General features: G+C 51.1%; 1 protein-coding gene across 1 annotated transcript; it reads right to left on the bottom strand.

Annotated features, from left to right (window-relative positions):
- Positions 1 to 4,139: 4,139 nt before the first annotated feature.
- On the bottom strand, positions 4,140 to 14,986 carry IBA57 (iron-sulfur cluster assembly factor IBA57). The gene is made up of 3 exons (XM_070373449.1): positions 14,511 to 14,986; positions 5,911 to 6,254; positions 4,140 to 5,519 (listed from the first exon to the last, which is right to left on the bottom strand). The coding sequence occupies exons 1-3, from the start codon at positions 14,849 to 14,851 to the stop codon at positions 5,128 to 5,130; spliced, it is 1,077 nt and encodes a 358-aa protein (XP_070229550.1). The 5' UTR covers positions 14,852 to 14,986; the 3' UTR covers positions 4,140 to 5,127.
- Between the last annotated feature and the right edge of the window lie 2,801 nt (positions 14,987 to 17,787).

Genomic DNA, 17,787 nt, shown 5'->3' with positions numbered 1-17,787 from the left:
TTGAATGACCGCTTTGGGTATACAGTTCTAGGCTGACCAGGACTTCCCAGGTGGCCCTAGTGGTAAAGAACCCCCCTGCCAATGGAGGAGACATAAGAGACCTGGGTTTGATCCCTGGGTCGGGAAGATCCCCTGCAGGAGAAAATGGCAACCGACTCCAGTATTTCTGCCTGGAGAATCCTACGGACAGAGGAGCCTGGCGGGCCACGGTCCACAGGGTCGCAAACAGCCAGACACACCTGAAGCGACTTGGCACGCACACATGCATTTTTCTCTCAGTACAGTGAGCATACTATTCACTTTCCTCTGGTTTCCACTGCTGCTTTTGATAAATCACTTTTTAATATTTTATCGCTACCGACTTCTATGTGAAGATCTTCCCTTTATCTCTGGGATTCTGGACTTTCACTACGATGTGACGAGGCATAGCCACAGCAAAGCCATTGGGCTTTCTGAACCTAAGAAGCAACAACTGCCATCACGTCTAGAAAATTCCCTGCCATTATTTTTTTTCCTCTGCCCCATGTTCTTTTCTATCCAACCGTAATTCCATTTCGATCACTATGTTATTACATTAAATCTTCTCTCCACTCTCCCATCTCTTTCTCTTTCATATGTCCCAATTCTTCAGAAAATACATCCATAGATTCCTTTAAAGAAGCATGTTTATTTCTAGTTCTTTTTGATCTGTTTATATGATTTGCTTAATCATTTTATAGTCTCTTGCTTCTTACTAATATTGAAATGCCTTATTTTATTTCTTTAAACACACTAAATATATTTATTTTATATGTCTGATTACTTCAGTATCTGAAAATTTGTAGGTTTGATTCTACTGTTTTCCTGCTGACCCTTGTTTCTCTGTGGGTTGTCAGTGTTTCTAGGTTTTTTGGCTTTTTAACAACAAAGGGTATATTCCTTAGAACTATTCTCTGTAAAACCTGAGTAGGACAAGGGTCTGTGAAGAAATGTTTACACTTGCATTTGCCAGGCTTCTAGAAATATTACTACCCCAGGACTACTTTTTTCAACTATGACAGCTAATTTTCAGAACTTCATACTCTTTACAGAATAAACTTAAATTAAAGCAGACAGGAAAACCAGCAAAGACCTTCCCGAGTATCTATACCAGCTCTCACAGTGATCACTCTTTATGAAACTGGAAACACGTGAAGATTAAACACCAACTGATCCCCTCTGGCCATGTGCATCAAGATACTGGTGTCAGAGCTCCTAAGTCACAGCTTCCTGTAAGCTTCAGTGCTTCTGTGGAAACTGACTTGGTTTTTCAAGAAAGGAAGCACTTCTGTTGTATGGCAGCCTCCTTTTAAAAATACTGAGGTAGAATACGGAATATGTACTTCTTTGGATCTGAACCAAATAATTTAAGGTCTCAGCTGCCTGCAGAGCCCTGAAGATATTTACAGGTCACATGATCTCCGAGGCAGCATTTACTCGGAAGCTGCCCGCACTTAAAACACCATGGCCCATCTCCTTTCTCACTTAATTTATGACTCCCACAACAGGTCACGTGTCGGCACAGCAGTTCATGCTCAGGCCAAGAGGCTGATGTTCCACAAATACCATTGGCCCAGAGAAGATGCTTGGTTCCCAGCTCTGGGTGTTCACCGACGGTGAAAAGCCTTCGGTGCTTCTAATCCACAGCACGGACACTGGCTGTGAGCACCCTGAGCACACAGGGTGACAGTGTACGATGACTGTGTCGTTCATGTCACGAGGACCCAGCCCATTCTGGTCCACAGCATGCTCTGCCTTCTTAATTTTGCTCACTTCAGGAGACTGAACCTCAGGGCGGTGCTGCCCACCCAGTGTGACCACCTGCTCTCAGTCTGGGGGGATGGGAAAGGGCCAGCCCTGCCTGGCTGGCTCCCTGCCTGAGGGGAGCCTTGCCTCCAGGGACTGGCCAAACCCCTTATGTTTCTGTCACCTACAGCTAATAATATACTCAGTGGTGAAGAGCTGAAAGCCTTTTCTCTAATTTCAGGAACAAGACAGAGATGTCCACTCATGCCAGTTTTGGAAGTCCCAGCTATGGCAAGAGAAGACAAAGATATAAAAGGGAATCCAAATTGGAAAAGAAAAAAGTAAAACCGTCACTGTTTGCAGATGACATGATACTGTACACAGAAAATCCTAAAGACACTATCAGAAAACTACTAAAGCTCATCGACGAATCTGGGAAAGTAACAAGACACAAAATAACACACAGAAATCTCTTGCAATCCTATAGACTGACAATGGAAGATCAGAAAGAAACAAAGGAAACAATCCCATTTATCATCGCATCAAAAAATAAACAAATAAAATACCTAGGAATAAACCGACTTAAGGAGGCAAAAGATCTGTACTCAGAAAACACTGTAACACAGAGATGAAAGAAATCAAAGATGACACAAACAGATGGAGAGATATACCACATTCTTGGATTGGAAGAATCGGTGTTGTCAAAATGACTGTTCTACCCAAAGCAATCCACAGGGTCAATGCAGTCCCTATCAAATTACCAATGGCATTTTTAACAGAAAAGAGAACAAAATATTTCACGATTTGTATGGAAACACAAGACCCCAAAGAGCTAAAGCGATCTTGAGAAAGAAAAATGGAGATGGCGGAGTCATGCTCCCCGACTTCAGACTGTACACCAAGCTGAGTGGCGTGGCAAAAACAGAGAATGCAGTATGTACGGTCCAGGCACAAAAACAGAACACAGATTCATGGGGCAGGACAGGAGGGCCAGAGAAAAACTCAAACATCTATGGGCATCTAACCTATGATAAAGGAGACAGGAATGTACAACAGAGGAAAGACAGTCTCTTCAACACGTGGCCCTGGGAAACTGTACAGTGTAAAAGAATGAAATTAGAACACTACCTGACACCATATACAAAAATTAAGTCAAAATGGATTAAAGACCTAAATATAAGGCCAGACACTATAAAACTCTGACATAAATCTCAGCACGGTCTTTTCTGATCTACTTCCTAGAGTAATGAAAATAAACAAATGGGGCCTAGTTAAACTGAAAAGCTTTTGCACAGTAAAGGAAACCATAAACAAAACAAAAAGACAACCCTCTAGAATGGAAGAATACATTTGTAAATGAAGCCAATGACAAGGGATTAATCTCCAAAACATACAAACAGCTCATGTAGCCCAATGGAAAAAAAGAAAAAAAAAACCCAATCAAAAAAGACATACAGATGGCCAAAACGCACACAAAAAGATGCTCAACGTCACTGATTATTAGAGAAATGGAAATCAAAACTACAAGAAGGTACCATCTCACACTGGTCAGAAGGGCTCTCAGCAAAAACAATCTATCAACAGTAGCGTGAGAGAGAGTATAGAGAGATGGGAACCCTCCCACACTGTTGGTGGGAATGTAAACTGGTACAGCCATTATGGAGAAGAGTATGGGGGTTCCTTAAAAACCTAAAAACAGAACTACCATATGATCCTGAAATCCCACTCCTGGCCATATATTCAGAGAAAACCATAATTCGAAGTGATACATGTACCTCAATGTCTACTACAACACTATTTTATAATTGCCAGGACAGGGAAGCAACCAAAATGTCCATCAACAGAAGAAAGGATAAAGATGTTGTACACATATACAATGGAATACTACTCAGCCGTAAACAAGAAAGAAATAATGCCGTTTGCAGCAACATGGACGGACCGAGAGACGGTCATACTGAGTAAGTCAGACAAAGAAAGACAAGTATCATATGACACAGATTATTCGTGAAATCTAAAAAAAAAATGGTACAAATGAACTTATTTACAAAACAGAAATAGTCACAGATGTAGAAAACAAACCTGTGATCACCAGGGGTGGGGAAAGGGGGTAGGGACAAATCGGGAAATTGGGATTGACATATACACGCCAGTATATATAAAAGAGACAATAAGGATCTACTGTATAGCACAGGGAACTCTACTCAATACTACATAATGACCTATATGGAAAAAACAGTCTAAAAAAGAGTTGGATATATGCACATGAAGAACTGATTCACCTCACTGTACAGTAGAAATTAACGTAACACTGTAAATCAACACTCTAATGAACATTTAAAATAAATAAACACAGTTAAGAAAGAAAGAAGCCAGAGTTCCACATGGGCTGGTTGCGGGTCACACTTTAATAGCCACTCTGGGGCATCAGGTGGGATACCCAGTAACCACGAGACTCACATTGCTGTGGGAAAATCAAAGTCAGTGGTTCAAAACGGGGAAGTAAGCCACCCTCTTACTATGAAGACATGACGTCAGAAAACAGCAGCAAGTACAGCAAGCAAAAGCTCTTCTCTGCACCCTGGGCACACCATCCCAAGGCAGCCACTCCCTACCCTGAGCTCAGGAGGGCTATGGAGGGGAGGAAGGGACTGCCCACGCCACCGTGGGGCCAAAGCTACGGAGATGTGGTATAAAACGGTACTGGGGCTCCCCCAGCTGGTGCCACTGAGCACAGAGGTATGCTTGGGAGGACTCGGGTGGGTGTGAGCAATGCCTGTGCCTCTACTCAAAGACACTGTGTTCCACCTGGTGCCACAAGATTCCCACCTTCACACATGCCCCCAGTCAACATGGTAAGACAATTCCCAGAGTCCACTTGCCCCTTTAGCCACCCCAGACACTGAGATGCTCCCTTCCCAAGCCTGCCCAAGCAGGCTCAGAGGGTGTGGGCAGCCGGGAGGCATCCTGGAACATTCTGTCCTTGGTTGACGGACGAACCACCTCCAGATCAGTATGGTTCGGAATCTCATCCAGGGTCTGGTGGAAGCTGCAGCATTGCCCAGGACAGAGGCAGGCGCAGGGCTCACTTCCACCCACCTTCAGTCCTCAAGAGGGTTCCTGATGCTCCAGCCATAAAGCTTCCAGGAAGGGACAGCCACCCTGAGCACAGGACGGTCCCCAGGAAGCATGATAGGCTGGGAACACCAGGGCTGTATGCACGAGCATCCCCTGCCATGTCAGTAGCTTTGGGAAGCCCACAAATGCTTGGGGTCCCCCAAGGGTGTGTTCTTTCAACTGGGCCACCCAAGGAAGTGGGGGCTGGCTACAGGGTGCAGTAGATGAGGAGCGCAGGGGCATCCGAGGCTACTTGGTGGCTGTGGGCCACCAGTCTGGCACAGACGCAGTAAGGGCCACAAGGCCACTCTCAGAGGTTCTGATGTGGAGAGGACCCTTAATTTTCTCAGACCGCAGCAGGGCCAGGCCCACGTCCCCCAGCCCTGCCCTGTACTTGCCGGCTGCCTGCCCTGACTCGGTGAGCACAGAGGCGCCGGGGGCAATGCCGCCGCCAGGAACGGCACCTGAGAACTGTACTGGGAAGAGGCGCTTCCGGATAACACCCATGTGGTGGGTGCGAGCTGTCAGCTCCTGGCCAATGTAGCAGCCCTTGGTGAAGCTGATGCCGTTCATGAAGGCCAGGTTGGACTCCAGGGGCAGCGCCACTCCTGGGGGCAGGTCGTGGACACCCTCGGGAACACCTGCAGAGGTGGGGAGAGGCTTGCTGAGGCCTGAGGTGTCCTCCAGAGCTGGGGGCTCAACCCAGGGTGGCCAGCGGTCCTGGCCTGTAGGAGTCCTAGCATCTGACCCCCAGTCTTCCGGGTCCCTCTGCATCCTCCAGGTCCCAACTCCGGCCCCTGCTCTGGTCTCTGGGTGAGCTGCCCGGTTTGGGCCTCAATACTGCCCACTAGAGAAGACCCTACCCCTGAGCCCAGAACTCTGCTCTATCCCGACTCCTCCCAGGGCCTGGACTCACCATGCAGTTTTCCCAGGGCTCCGGGTCACACCCCTCCTGTCCCCTCACGTCCCACCCTGCCCCTCCTCCCCGTCCAGCATCAGCCCCCCAAACCTAACCTCTCCCCAGGTCCATACCTTGCTGGTACCGGTGCCGGTGATAATCCTGGAGGTCCCCAAGACGGCCCCCGGGCACCAGGGCTGAACCCTCATCCTGGGAGAGAAGCCGCCAGCCCATGCGGTAAGTCCGGGGATCACGGGTGAGGACTGGGGCGCACACAGCCTTCTTCCTCAGCGGCCCCACCCCGCCGGCCTCCCCCGGCGCGCACGGCAGCACGGCCCACACGCGCAGCTCGGGGCACGGCTCCACCGTAACCTTCCGCCGAATCTTGTGCAGCAAGAGGTGCCTCTGCAGCGCATCGACCACGGAGCTGTCGCACTCCAGGAGGAAGGTGGGCTGTTCACTGGAGCGCTCAGGGAGCCTGCGGGGAGAGGAGGGGGTGGCAGGGCACACCGAGGGAAGGGCTTGCAGTCGGGTCCCGGCACGGTGGCTGTGCCGCCCAAGTGCACCGGCCCCCTTGGACCACCTGGCAATGCTGCACAGCACAGCACCCCTCCACACCCAGGGAGGGCGCCACAGGAAACAGTCCGGCCGGGGAAGGACAGGCCTTGGCCAGACAGGTGCGAAGCAGGGCCTTGGGACCACAGTGGCATCCGGTGGTCAAGGTGAGGTGAGATGGCTCAGATGGCCACTCTAAGGTCAGAATTTGCCACCTCCAGCCCTGAGAACAGAGAAGGCAATGGCACCCCACTCCAGTACTCTTGCCTGGAAAATCCCATGGACAGAGGAGCCTGGTGGGCTGCACAGTCCATGGGGTCGCTAAGAGTCGGACACGACTGAGTGACTTCACTTTCACTTTTGACTTTCATGCACTGGAGAAGGAAATGGCAACCCACTCCAGTGTTCTTGCCTGGAGAATCCCAGGGACGGGGGAGCCTGGTGGGCTGCCGTCTGTGGGACCACACAGAGTCAGACACAACTGAAGCGACTTAGCAGCAGCAGCCTTGAGATGCACCAATAAGCCAAGGATCCTAAGTCAGGGCACACAGTGAATTTCGGGGCGGGGGGGGGGGGGAATGGGGCTGACAGGCAGGAAGAGCTGGGAGGGCGGCAGACAGCCAATGCAGGTAAGGTGCATGGGGAGGCCACTCAGCCCACGCCCACTTCCTACCTCCCCTAGGGAAGCCGGGCAACCTGGTCAGGGTCCCAGAGCCCTCCTAACTCCCACTCCAGGCAGCCCACATCCAGTGGAATGACCCCAGATCCTGGTGTCACTGATGGATGGATGGTGGGGCCCTTACAGACAGATGAGCACAGAGAGGCCAGCGCACGGTCAGATGTGATGGAGGGGCCCTAGGTGGAGATGTCTAGGACCCAGAGGAGTACGTGGCTAGAGTCCTGATTACAGATGTGGCTTGAGCAAGGACCCACAGCTGCATGGCAGCTGAGACAGAGAAGTGGGTAAAACCTTCAGGAGCATGTATCAGAAAGAAAGGCCATCAGCTGGGACCCATCAGCTGTGCCTCTGACCCTCTCACCAGGCAGGAAAGGGTTAAGTGCTACCCTGGAGAAGTCAATTGCCCACCAAGGAAAGAGCTACAGAAGCTTGCTTGGGGTGGTGGTGGGGGAGGGATTTGCCTGGTGGTCCAGAGGTTAAGAATCTGCCCTCAAAGGCAGGCAGCTCCACTTGGATCCCTGTTGGGGAACTAGGAGGGCCACAACTCCCAAGCCCACAGGCCTCAACGAGAGAGAGGCCCATGCTCTGTGACAGAGAGCCCAAGCACCGCAAGCAAAGACCCTGCGTGCCACAATGCACGCCCACACAGCCAAAACGGTATCAACAAATTAAAGTATTTTTTAAAACAAACAATTCAAATTTCTGTATCTGTTTTTGGCTGTGCTGGGTCTCTGTTGCTGTGCATGGGCTTTCTCCAGCTGCGCCGAGCGGGGGCGACTCTCTGTGGCGGTGTGATGGATTCTCATTGCAGTGACTTCTCTCGTGGAGCACAAGCTCTGGGTGTGTGGACTTCAGTGGTTCCAGGCCACAGGCTTAGTTGCTTCATGGCATGTGGAATCTTCCTGGACCTGGGATCAAACCCATGTCCCCTGCATTGGCAGGCAGATTTCTTATCCACTGTGCCACCAGAGAATTCCTAAAACAATTAAAAAAAAAAAGAAGAAGCCTGCTTGGTGCCCTGATTTCTGTGGCTTCACCCTACAGCGCAAACTGTCAGGTCCATACACATAACGATCAGCCAAGGGTAAGTAAGTACAGGAACAAGCATGTGAAGAAAGTGCAAAAGAGCAGGCTGCCGCAGCAAGTCAGGTTATCACCTCACCCTCCAAACAGTCCTCAAAGGAGGTCAAAATGAGATCAGCTGAGGGCTGGGAAAACGATCACTTACAGACGGAATTAAACTGCCAGAAAAGAGAGGAGAGTTCAACGGTGCCGCCTCAGATAACCACATGGAAAGAAGTTCAAAGTCACTTATCACAACACAAAGACAAGTTAAAACCACAAGATACCAAGGCACAAGGCTATCAGAATGGCTAAAATAAAAACATTCAAGGCAGCGAGGATGCAGAAAAGATGGACCATTCGACCTTGCTGGTGGGAATGTGGATGGAACAGACACTCCAGAAAACTGTTTGCAGTTCTTTATAAGACTAAACATGCAGTGACCACACAATCGAGTCACTGCACTCCTGGGTACTTATCCTAGAAAACACCCCAGGTGTCTACATAAAACCTGGGCATAAACATTAGAAGCAGTTTTATTCTTAACAGTCACGAAATGAAACCAAAATATCCTTCAGTGGGTGAATGGGTAAACAAACCATAGTCCACTCCCTCAAGGGAATACTACTAAGCAAGGAAAAGGAGGGGCCTATTGATGAATCCAAAGGGCATCGAGGTGAGTGAAACAAAAGACTCTGTTAGTATGACAGTCCTGAAATGACAGGATCATAAAGATGGAGAGTGAGCAGGGGACTGGCTGAGGGGCTGAGAAGGGGACTGTGCCCACAGAGGGCAGAAGCGGGCCTGATGGTAACGGAAGAGCTCTGTCTTCATCGAAGATACACAGGTCCACGTGTGTGATCAAATCACGGAGCTGCATGCAAGCGAGCACGTGGGAACCTGGAAGAACCTGAGTGTGCCCTGTGCCTGGCCCTTGTCCCCCTCTCCCCCCGCATGTGACCCTGGACTATCGGAGGCAAGCTGTTGCCCCTGAGGGAACTGGGTGAAGGGTGTATGAGACCACCCTGCTCATTTTTGTGTGGCTTCCTGTAAATCTATGATTATTTCAAAATAATAAGTTGAAACAGGAGCTGCCTCTGGAGAAGATGGGTTCATGCCAGTGAGAAGGGAGAGGGCAGTCAGTTTTCATGAAAAGCCTTTACTAGGTTTTTTAACCATCTGTGGGTATATTTCTATTTTTAAGTCTCTGATAAGAGAGCAGACAGAAACAATATGAAATACTGGCAAGAGGAAGAAATGGGCATGGGTGGACAGAATGTGAGGCCACAGGGGCAAAGTAAACCCGAGAGAGAGGAGAGAGATGCAGGTAAAACCAGGCCCAAGGAGGGCAAAGGCCCAGCACGGGAGGGGCCAGGGAAGGCTGGTTAAGGGACCACCAGGGCGCCAGGGTAGTCAGGCCCCAGGCTGATGCCCCATCTCTCTCATGGGGCCAACGTTCCACAGGGTTCAAGAGAAGCAGGGTGGAGAACGGACAGGTTCTGGGCTCAGGCACTTTTTTTCTGAGCTACCTGTGCAAATGGCCTTGTGCCATTCAGCCCCTCAGGGCCAGCAAGGCTGCAAAGCACCCCTGCGCCCCACCACCCCAAATCAGACTGTCTGCTGCCCCTGCCGCAGCTAAGTAACGGGGGACAGGTCAGCAGGGGAAGTGGTGACGCGCGGTGAGCCTCTGCTCAGCCGGCCCAGCACAAATTTGAGCTGGAACATTCTCTGTGGGGCCATCTTGGGCACTGCTGGACACTGAGAGCACCCCTGGGCTCAGCCTCCTCTGTGCCAGGAGCAGCCACACCTGAGTGACAAGCACAGATATCCCCACGCAGCACAGAGGCCCTGAGCAGGGCTGCCAGATAAAATGCATGACGCCCAATCAAATTTGCATTTCAGGAAAAAAATTCATTTTTGAATAACTTCTCTAGTGTAAGTACTTCCCAAACATTGATTGCATAGGGCATCCCCCCAAAAGTCACTCGTGTCGTGAGATGTATGTCAGCATCCCGCAGTTTTCCTTGCCCAGACTGGCAGCCCATCCTGAGGGCACAACCACAGTGGCAGGAAGAGGAGGCTGAGGGCACCCGCAGCCTCACCAGCTAGCCTGGCGGGCGGACCTGAGTGAAGAGGTGCACCAGCCCCGCGTCCCACCCTCCCTCTGCCAGGCACACACGGAGCACACTGCCCAGAAACCAGCTGCGCCCAGGCTCAGCACGACCCCGCTGAGACCAGCACCGGGGAAAGGCGTGCAGGGAGACGAGCTAGCAGCGGACCTCAGCAGCCAGCCCGCCAGGGTGGCCCCCAGAGGCACGCCTGGGCCCCCCAAAAGCCAAGCAGCCCAGCTCGCAAAACCTGCAGGACTCCTCTAACAGCCAGTACTTAACAAGCACACGGTCAGGATGAGGAGAGACCTCAAAACACAAAGCCCCAGCTGAGCCGATAAGTCAAGCCACGACTGGGAGAAAAGGTTTGAAAAGTCACATCTGACAAAGGACTGTCACTCAGAACATACAAAACCACTGAAAACTCAACAATTAGGAGACAGTCTGATTAAAACTAGGCCAAAGATCTGGACATCACCCCAGAGAAAATGTACAGGTGGCAAACAGCATATGCAATGATGTTACATGTCATTTGTCATCAGGGAAGAGGAAATTAAAGCCAGCTCCAGTGCACACCTATCAGGATGATCAAAATCCAGAATACTGACACCACCGAAGGCTGGTGAGGATATGGAGAAGAAATGGGAAGTGTTTACTCACTGTTGGTGGGAATGCAAAATGATACCGCCACTTTGGAAGACACTTTGGTGGTTTCTTATCAAACTACACGTATTCTTACCTTACAGTCTTAACAGTCGCACTTTCTGGTATTTACCGAAAGAAGCTGAAAACTAACCTCTACACAGAAAACCCGCACACAGATGTTTACAGCACCTTTACTCATCATCACAGCCATATGGAAGCAACAGCAAGTCCTTCAGTAGATGAATGGATATACAAACTGGTGCATGCAAACAACAGAGTATCAGTCAACACTAAAAGAAATGAGCTATTAAGCCCTGAAAAGACAGGGAGGGAACTTAAATGTATATTACTAAGAGAAAGAAGTCGGTCTGAAAAGGCTGCAGATTCTGTGCTCCCAACTATGTGACACTCTGGAAAAAGGGAAACTGGAGACAGTTTCAGATCCAAAAAGGACCCTTTCAGTGGTGGTGAGAGTCACGAGGGAGGGTAAACAGGTAAAGCACAAAGGGTATTTCGGGACAGTGAAGCCACTCTGTATGGTGTTACAGTGGTACATACACGTGATTAAATATTCGTCCCATTTCATAGGAAGCACAGCACCAAGAGTGAACCTTAACGTGACCTAAGGACTTTGGGTAATTCTGATGTCAATATAGGCTCATCAGCTCTAACTAATGTACTGCTCTGGAGGAAGAGGCAGATATGGGGGAGGCTATGCATGTGTGGGAGCAGAGCGTATATGAGAGATCTCCGCCTTCTCAATTAACCTAAAACTGCTCTAAAAAGGCTTTCCCTTTTTGTTTCTGGCCGCACCACGTGGCTTGCAGTATCTCAATTCACCAACCAGGAATGGAGCCAGGCCACAGCAGTGAAAGCCTGGAATCCTAACCACTAGGCCACCAGAATACTCCCGTAAAGAGTCTACATTAAAAACCAAAGACTAAAGTTGTGTCTGAGAAATGGTGCTACATTCAGGAAACAAGATCAGGGTGCACTGAGGAAGGAACAATTCAAGGATGGGAAACTAGAAGCATGACAGTTTCAGTAAAAAATTCCAGGGAGTTCCCTGGTGGCCTAAGTGGTTAGGATTCTGGACTTGCACTGCTGTGGCCCAGGTTCAGTCCCTGGTCATGGAACTGAGATCCCACAGTCAGCACAGCACAGCCAAAAAGGAAGACAAAGAAAAATTCTGGAGACAGGATAAACAGAGAAAACATCAGGCAAAGAGTAACCATGAAGCAAGCAAGAAGGCCGCAGGCTTCCAGGCGGGACACCCAGTTGCCAGCGTGGCCCCTTCCCTCCGAGAGCAGACCTCACTGAGATCAGATGTAGGTAAATGGTCAACAGCAACCAGGAGGGGAAGGAGCACATCTCATGAACTGCAGGTGTCAGACCAGAAACATATCCCTATAGAAACATCAGGGCAGGGCGGGAGCCCAGAAGGCTCAGCACCCCATGTGCCAGCGCAGAGCTGGGAGAGAGGAATCTGGGCATGGTTCACCCAGCCCCCAGGCCCTAGAGCAGCCATCCGAGGGAGCATTCTCACGTCTCCCCTCCTCCAACTGCTCAGAAGTGGGGCCACTAATTCGGGCTGTCTCTCTCTGATGGAATGAGGACCCCACCCCACCCGCTGGGGTTGCACTCCCCACAAAGGACTTTGAGCTGGAATCTCAGAAGAGCAACCAGGGTCAGGGGACATCATGACAGTGCACTCCAACTCCCTCAGCACACAGATAGCAAGTGGCACACCCACTCTCAGGAGTGAACAGAGAGAAAAACAAACTCCTCTATAGTACGGATCACAGCACACACAATGCCTAGAAAGAACTACCATGTACATGCCTACTGACAAGAACTGATGGCCCAGCAGCTAAGCAAAAGCACACCAAACCAGAGGAAAAGATTTAAAGATTAAAAAAAAACTAGAAACAGAAAAATATGTATTTTTTTACACTGTAAAGTGACTTGTCAGGATATAACTTCATTATAGGAAGAATGCAAAGGCAGAAAGATATAAAGTCAGACTGGAGACTCAAGGAAGAAAATTTGAGGACCAAAACATCATTACAACACTGATAAATTAAAAACCGAAATGACCATTATAGGGGCTACTGAATGTTACAGACATGGCGGGCTTAAGATAATCAGAGAATGTAGTTTTTAAAAGAGGTTAAGCAACTACTGGGAAGATAATAATTACATAAAAGAGATGAGGACAATGGTATTTCTGAAAGAGGGGACACAGAGCAGGGACTACACATGTTTTCTGTAAAAGACCAGATTGAAAATAATTTAGGCGTGAGGCCACACAATCTCTACATTATTACATTATTAATTATACTTTTACCATTGGAAAGCGAAAGTGGCCACAGAGGATATAAACAAATGGACATGTAGCACTGCAGTCAAACTTTATTTACAAAAACAGAGAGCTGGATCTGCCCAAGGGTCATATTTTACTGATCCCTGTTACAGAGTCACAGAGCCCACCAAGTGCCTAGCTACATGACATGAATGAAGACCCAAAATACAACACAACATCATCATGACACTTCAAGACATCAGGATGAAGATGAGCCCGGAGAAAAACCACACACAAAGGCTCAGAAATCAAACAACAGGCTTCTTGACAACAATGCCAGCAGCTGCAAGGCAGGTTGTGGTTTCAACGTTTTCTGGGACAATTTTCAGTGGAGTTTTAGGACCAGCCAAGTTATCGGGTATGGAGAAGGAAATGGCAATCCACTCCAGTATTCTTGCCTTGAGAATCCTATGTACAGAGGAGTCCATGGGGTCACAAAGAGTCCGACACGACTGACTGCCTGACTCACACATACAAGTTACGGGGTAAAACCATTGGAAGAAGTCAAAGGTCCGCTGAAGCATCCTACCTCTCAGCAAGCCACTTCCAGCAGGCAGGAAGTACACTTAGGAAGATGCAGACAAAAACCCACAACAGAAGAGTTTTCCGGGCGGCCTCAGGCAGAGCGACAGCCTGGAACTGCATAAGAGGTTCTAGAGAAACCAAGTCTGAGAAAGCTAAGCAAGTGAACACGGAAAGCTCTACAGGACACCAAACGCTAATGTCACTGAATACGGAGAGATTTTGGAGAGAAATGCGTGTACACCAGAGAACTCAGGAAGTAGTGGTACAGTGGCACAGGGGTTGCTCCCTGCAGCGTGGCTCCTTCTCCGTGCAGTGGGCTTGAGCATGAGCAGAGGCCAGGTGTAAGTGCTCCCAGGCGAGTCACTGTCGCGGCCCACCCCTCGGAGCTGGCTCCAGCCCACCTATGGCTGCCTTCCCCAGGTGCTCAGTCCTCTGCCCACTGTGCGGGTCTCCTCGTGCCCTGCCCTGGGCGCTCCTTCCCTCCTCAGGTGCCCTCTCCTGGGGGCTCACCTCGGCCCACCCTGTGCACAGATTCCCAGATGTCCCTTCCCCTGGATTCCCCGTCGTGCATGTCCTTTCCTGGATGTCCGTCCCGGGCTAGTGGTAGTCTTCCCCTAGGTACCCCGCCTCTGGATGTCGTTACTTCTGCCTTCTGTCCGTCCCTCCCCAGTGTCTGCCTCTACCCTTGGGAGCCCACCATAGCAGCCTACCCCCCAAGACCTCTCAGGCCCGCTCCCGGGTGCCCTTTCCCTGGGTGATACCCCGACCCCCGCGGCCAGTCCTGCAAAACGCTCTCACCCGTAGAGAATGACGTCATAGAGAGTGCGTCCCTGTACATTGAGAAAGTGGGCGTAGCCCGCTCGGGCCGAAGTTGACGCCTCGCCAACCGCAGGACCCGGAAGCGGCAGCTCATTGGTCAGCAGACCTAGGAGAAAGGGCGCCGAGTCCGGCCCGCGCACGCGCACTAGGGCACGCTCGCCTAGCAGGAAGCAGGCCCATGTTGCGCCGCTAGCAGAGTCGGCGCCCTGACAGCAGCCGCTGTGAGCCAGGTGGCGCCTCGGGGCCGCGCGCAGCCGCCAGCTCCAGGCCGGGCCGCCGCACCCTGGAGCCGCACCCCTAAGCAGTGCCGCGGCCGCCATCTTGGGGAGGAGTGAGGCGGCCCGCGCAGCAGCTCGGGCGGGCAGCCGGACGCGCGGGGCGAGTAGGGGCGCCGGGAAGCGGTGCGCGCGGGCGCCACAGCGGCCCCTGGCTGCTGACGGGCGGAGCGTGCGCGGGGCAGGGTGTGCACGAGCATGCGCGGGCTGGGGCCTCAGCGGCCCCTGGTGGCGGGCGAGCGTTCCCTGCCAGAGAGGCCAGGGTGAAGGTGGGCGGAGCGTGCGCCCGGGCGAGGCCTCGGGCTGTCGCTCACACACCCATCTTGGGCTGACTTCTGCTCCTGCAAGTTGGCCTGCTCCTCAGTTCTCAGAAATGTTTCCGCTTGCTTTATTGTGTTGAGACGCGCATGACGTGAGCTTTACCATCTTTACCATTTGGGGGTGCACATTTCTGAGCCATTGAGTGTGTTCACACCGTTTTGCAGCCATCCCCATCATCCACAACTTTCTCATCTTCCCAGACCAAAACTCCGCCCGATCAGATGAACATCCCTATCTCCCTCCCAGGGAGGCCTGGCGTGCTGCGATCCATGGGGTCGCAAAGAGTCGGACACGACTGAGCGACTGACCTGATCTGATCTCCCTCCCCAGACCCTGGGAATGCCAGTCCAGTCTGTCTCTATGGACCTGACACCTCTGGTAAAGTCACGGAAGTGGACTCATGCAGTATTTATCTAGCTCATGTCTACCAGGTTCCTCCATGATGTAGCATGTGTCAGCCTTTGTAAAGGCTGATAGTCCATTGTATATATATGTATGTGTCTACACACACATACACACTACATCTGGATTATCCATTCACTCGTTGATGGGACATTTATGTTGCTTCCAACACAGAGGGACTTCTTAGGTTGCTCAGACAGTAAAGAATCTGCCTGTGATGCAGGAGACCTGGGTCGGGAGCATTCCTTAGAGAAGGGAATGGCAAACCCTCTCCAGTATTCTTGCCTGAAGAATTTCATGGACAGAGGAGCCTGGCAGGCTGAGGTCCATGGGGTCTCAAAGACTCGGACACGACTGAGCGACTAAGACACACACTCTTGCACCCAGCATGAACACATGCTGAAAGTAGAGATGTGCAACTCTACTTTCAGTTCCTTTATTGTGTAGAACTCACACTCCTGTGTATCTTATATTCTGGCACTATCCTTCACTTCTGACACTTCTGATCACTAAATGTGGGGGGGTGGGCGGAGAGTTCCCCACATGACACAATTTTCTGATACCAGCTAGGTGTTTTATACTTTAATTCAATTTTTAATCCATCTACCTGGAGATAGCATCAGATCCCATTAGACTGCGTGCACGCATGCACACAGACACATACATATTTTCCCACCCCTTGCCTTCAGATGCCAAAGTCCAAGTTGCACCCGTGCTTCTGATCCCCCAGCTATAGATCAGAAGTTCCAAAAATCCCCCTCCTTGAGTTCAATTATTTTGCCAGAGTGGCTCACAAAACTCAAAGAAACTGTTTTCTTACCAGATTACTGATTTATTATAAAAGGATATAACTCAGAAACAGCCAGATGGAAGGCTGCAAAGGACAGGGTATGTGGGAAGGGGGATGGAACTTCTCTGCCCTGAGCACAACCCACTCTCCCTAAATCTCCGTGTGTTCTCCAACCAAGAAGCTCTCTGAACCCAGTCCTCTTGGGGTTTTATGGAGGCTTCATTACAGAAAGATGAGTGATTACATTATCAGCCATTGGCTATTGATTCACACCTCCCCAAACGTTGGTGTGGGGCTGAAAGCACTAACCCTCTAATCACAAGGTTGGTTCTCCTGACAACCAGCCCCCATCCTTAGGGGCTTTTCAAAAATTACCACATTAACATAAAGGAGCTCCCTAGGGTTTCCCAGGCCCTTGATCCCCTCCCAGCTGGCTTCCTGGTTGTGACCAGTCAGGTCTGGAATGTGGTTTCACTGGCCTTGCATGGAAAAGGTCATGCTCTGTTAAGCCTGTGTTCCAAGGGTGACCTAGCACCTCCCTGCAAACCCTGTTGAGGGCAGGGAGGAAATCACTCGAGGACAACATGGGGTGGGGGTGCATTCCTCCAGCCTCACATCACCCCATCCCTCGCCAGCAGAGAACATGCTTCTCACCAGCACGACCCACAGCAAGGGCCAGCAGACTGACCCCGAGCCCCCTGGAACCTGACCTGACCTTCCCAATCCAGTGCCAAGCTCAGCCCACTTGGTTGAGCAGAGCTGCTGCTGCCACCGGGGACTGCTTCAGTGCAATTTAACTCAAATGAAGTCAAATGAAACTTCGCTCCTTACTGCATGGGCCACACTGAAATATCCAGAGCCACACTCAACTGGTGGCTGCCTCTGTGAACAGAGCAGGCGGCACCTCCCACCAGTCTAGTCTCCCAACCAGCACTGCTCCAGGCCCCCTCCAGGAAGCCTTCCCAGGTCTCTGCACCAGCCTGGCCAATCTGACTGCAGGGAGACCTGCACATAGGCACCGCCTGGCTGCTCCTCCTCTGGTCCTCTGTCTGCGGCTTCTCATGCCTACAAGTCTGGGTGGAGGGAACTCGGAACTGAGCCTCAGGGAGCCTCAGAGAACCCCACTCACTGGCCTGGGTCCAGCTAGGGGCTTAGGTTGCTGCTGGATCCCATGCACAGCCTCCTCCCTCTGAGGCCACAGGCCCTGGAGCTGTCCGGAGGGGTGGGGATCTAAGAGCTAAAAAATAAGCAGCCCTGGGGGTCCCAGACCCTGTTTCCCAGCTGGTGCCAGCCAGGGTTGTTTCCTGTTATTCTCTGCTCATGGCCTCCTCCCTTCCCAAAGTCAGAAGAAGGAAGCTGCCCCCATTCTGGTTACCCCCTTCCCTGCAGCCCTCCACGAGCTCCCTGAGCAGCCGGTGAGTTGGCTCCAGCCATGGAAACGGATGAGAATGAGACAAGGCCATTCTGT

The sequence above is a fragment of the Bos mutus genome, chromosome 7 (assembly GCF_027580195.1).
Source record: "Bos mutus isolate GX-2022 chromosome 7, NWIPB_WYAK_1.1, whole genome shotgun sequence".
NCBI lineage: Eukaryota > Metazoa > Chordata > Mammalia > Artiodactyla > Bovidae > Bos > Bos mutus.
The sequence above is the reverse complement of the archived record's forward strand: the minus strand, read 5'-3'. Positions and strand labels throughout refer to the sequence as shown.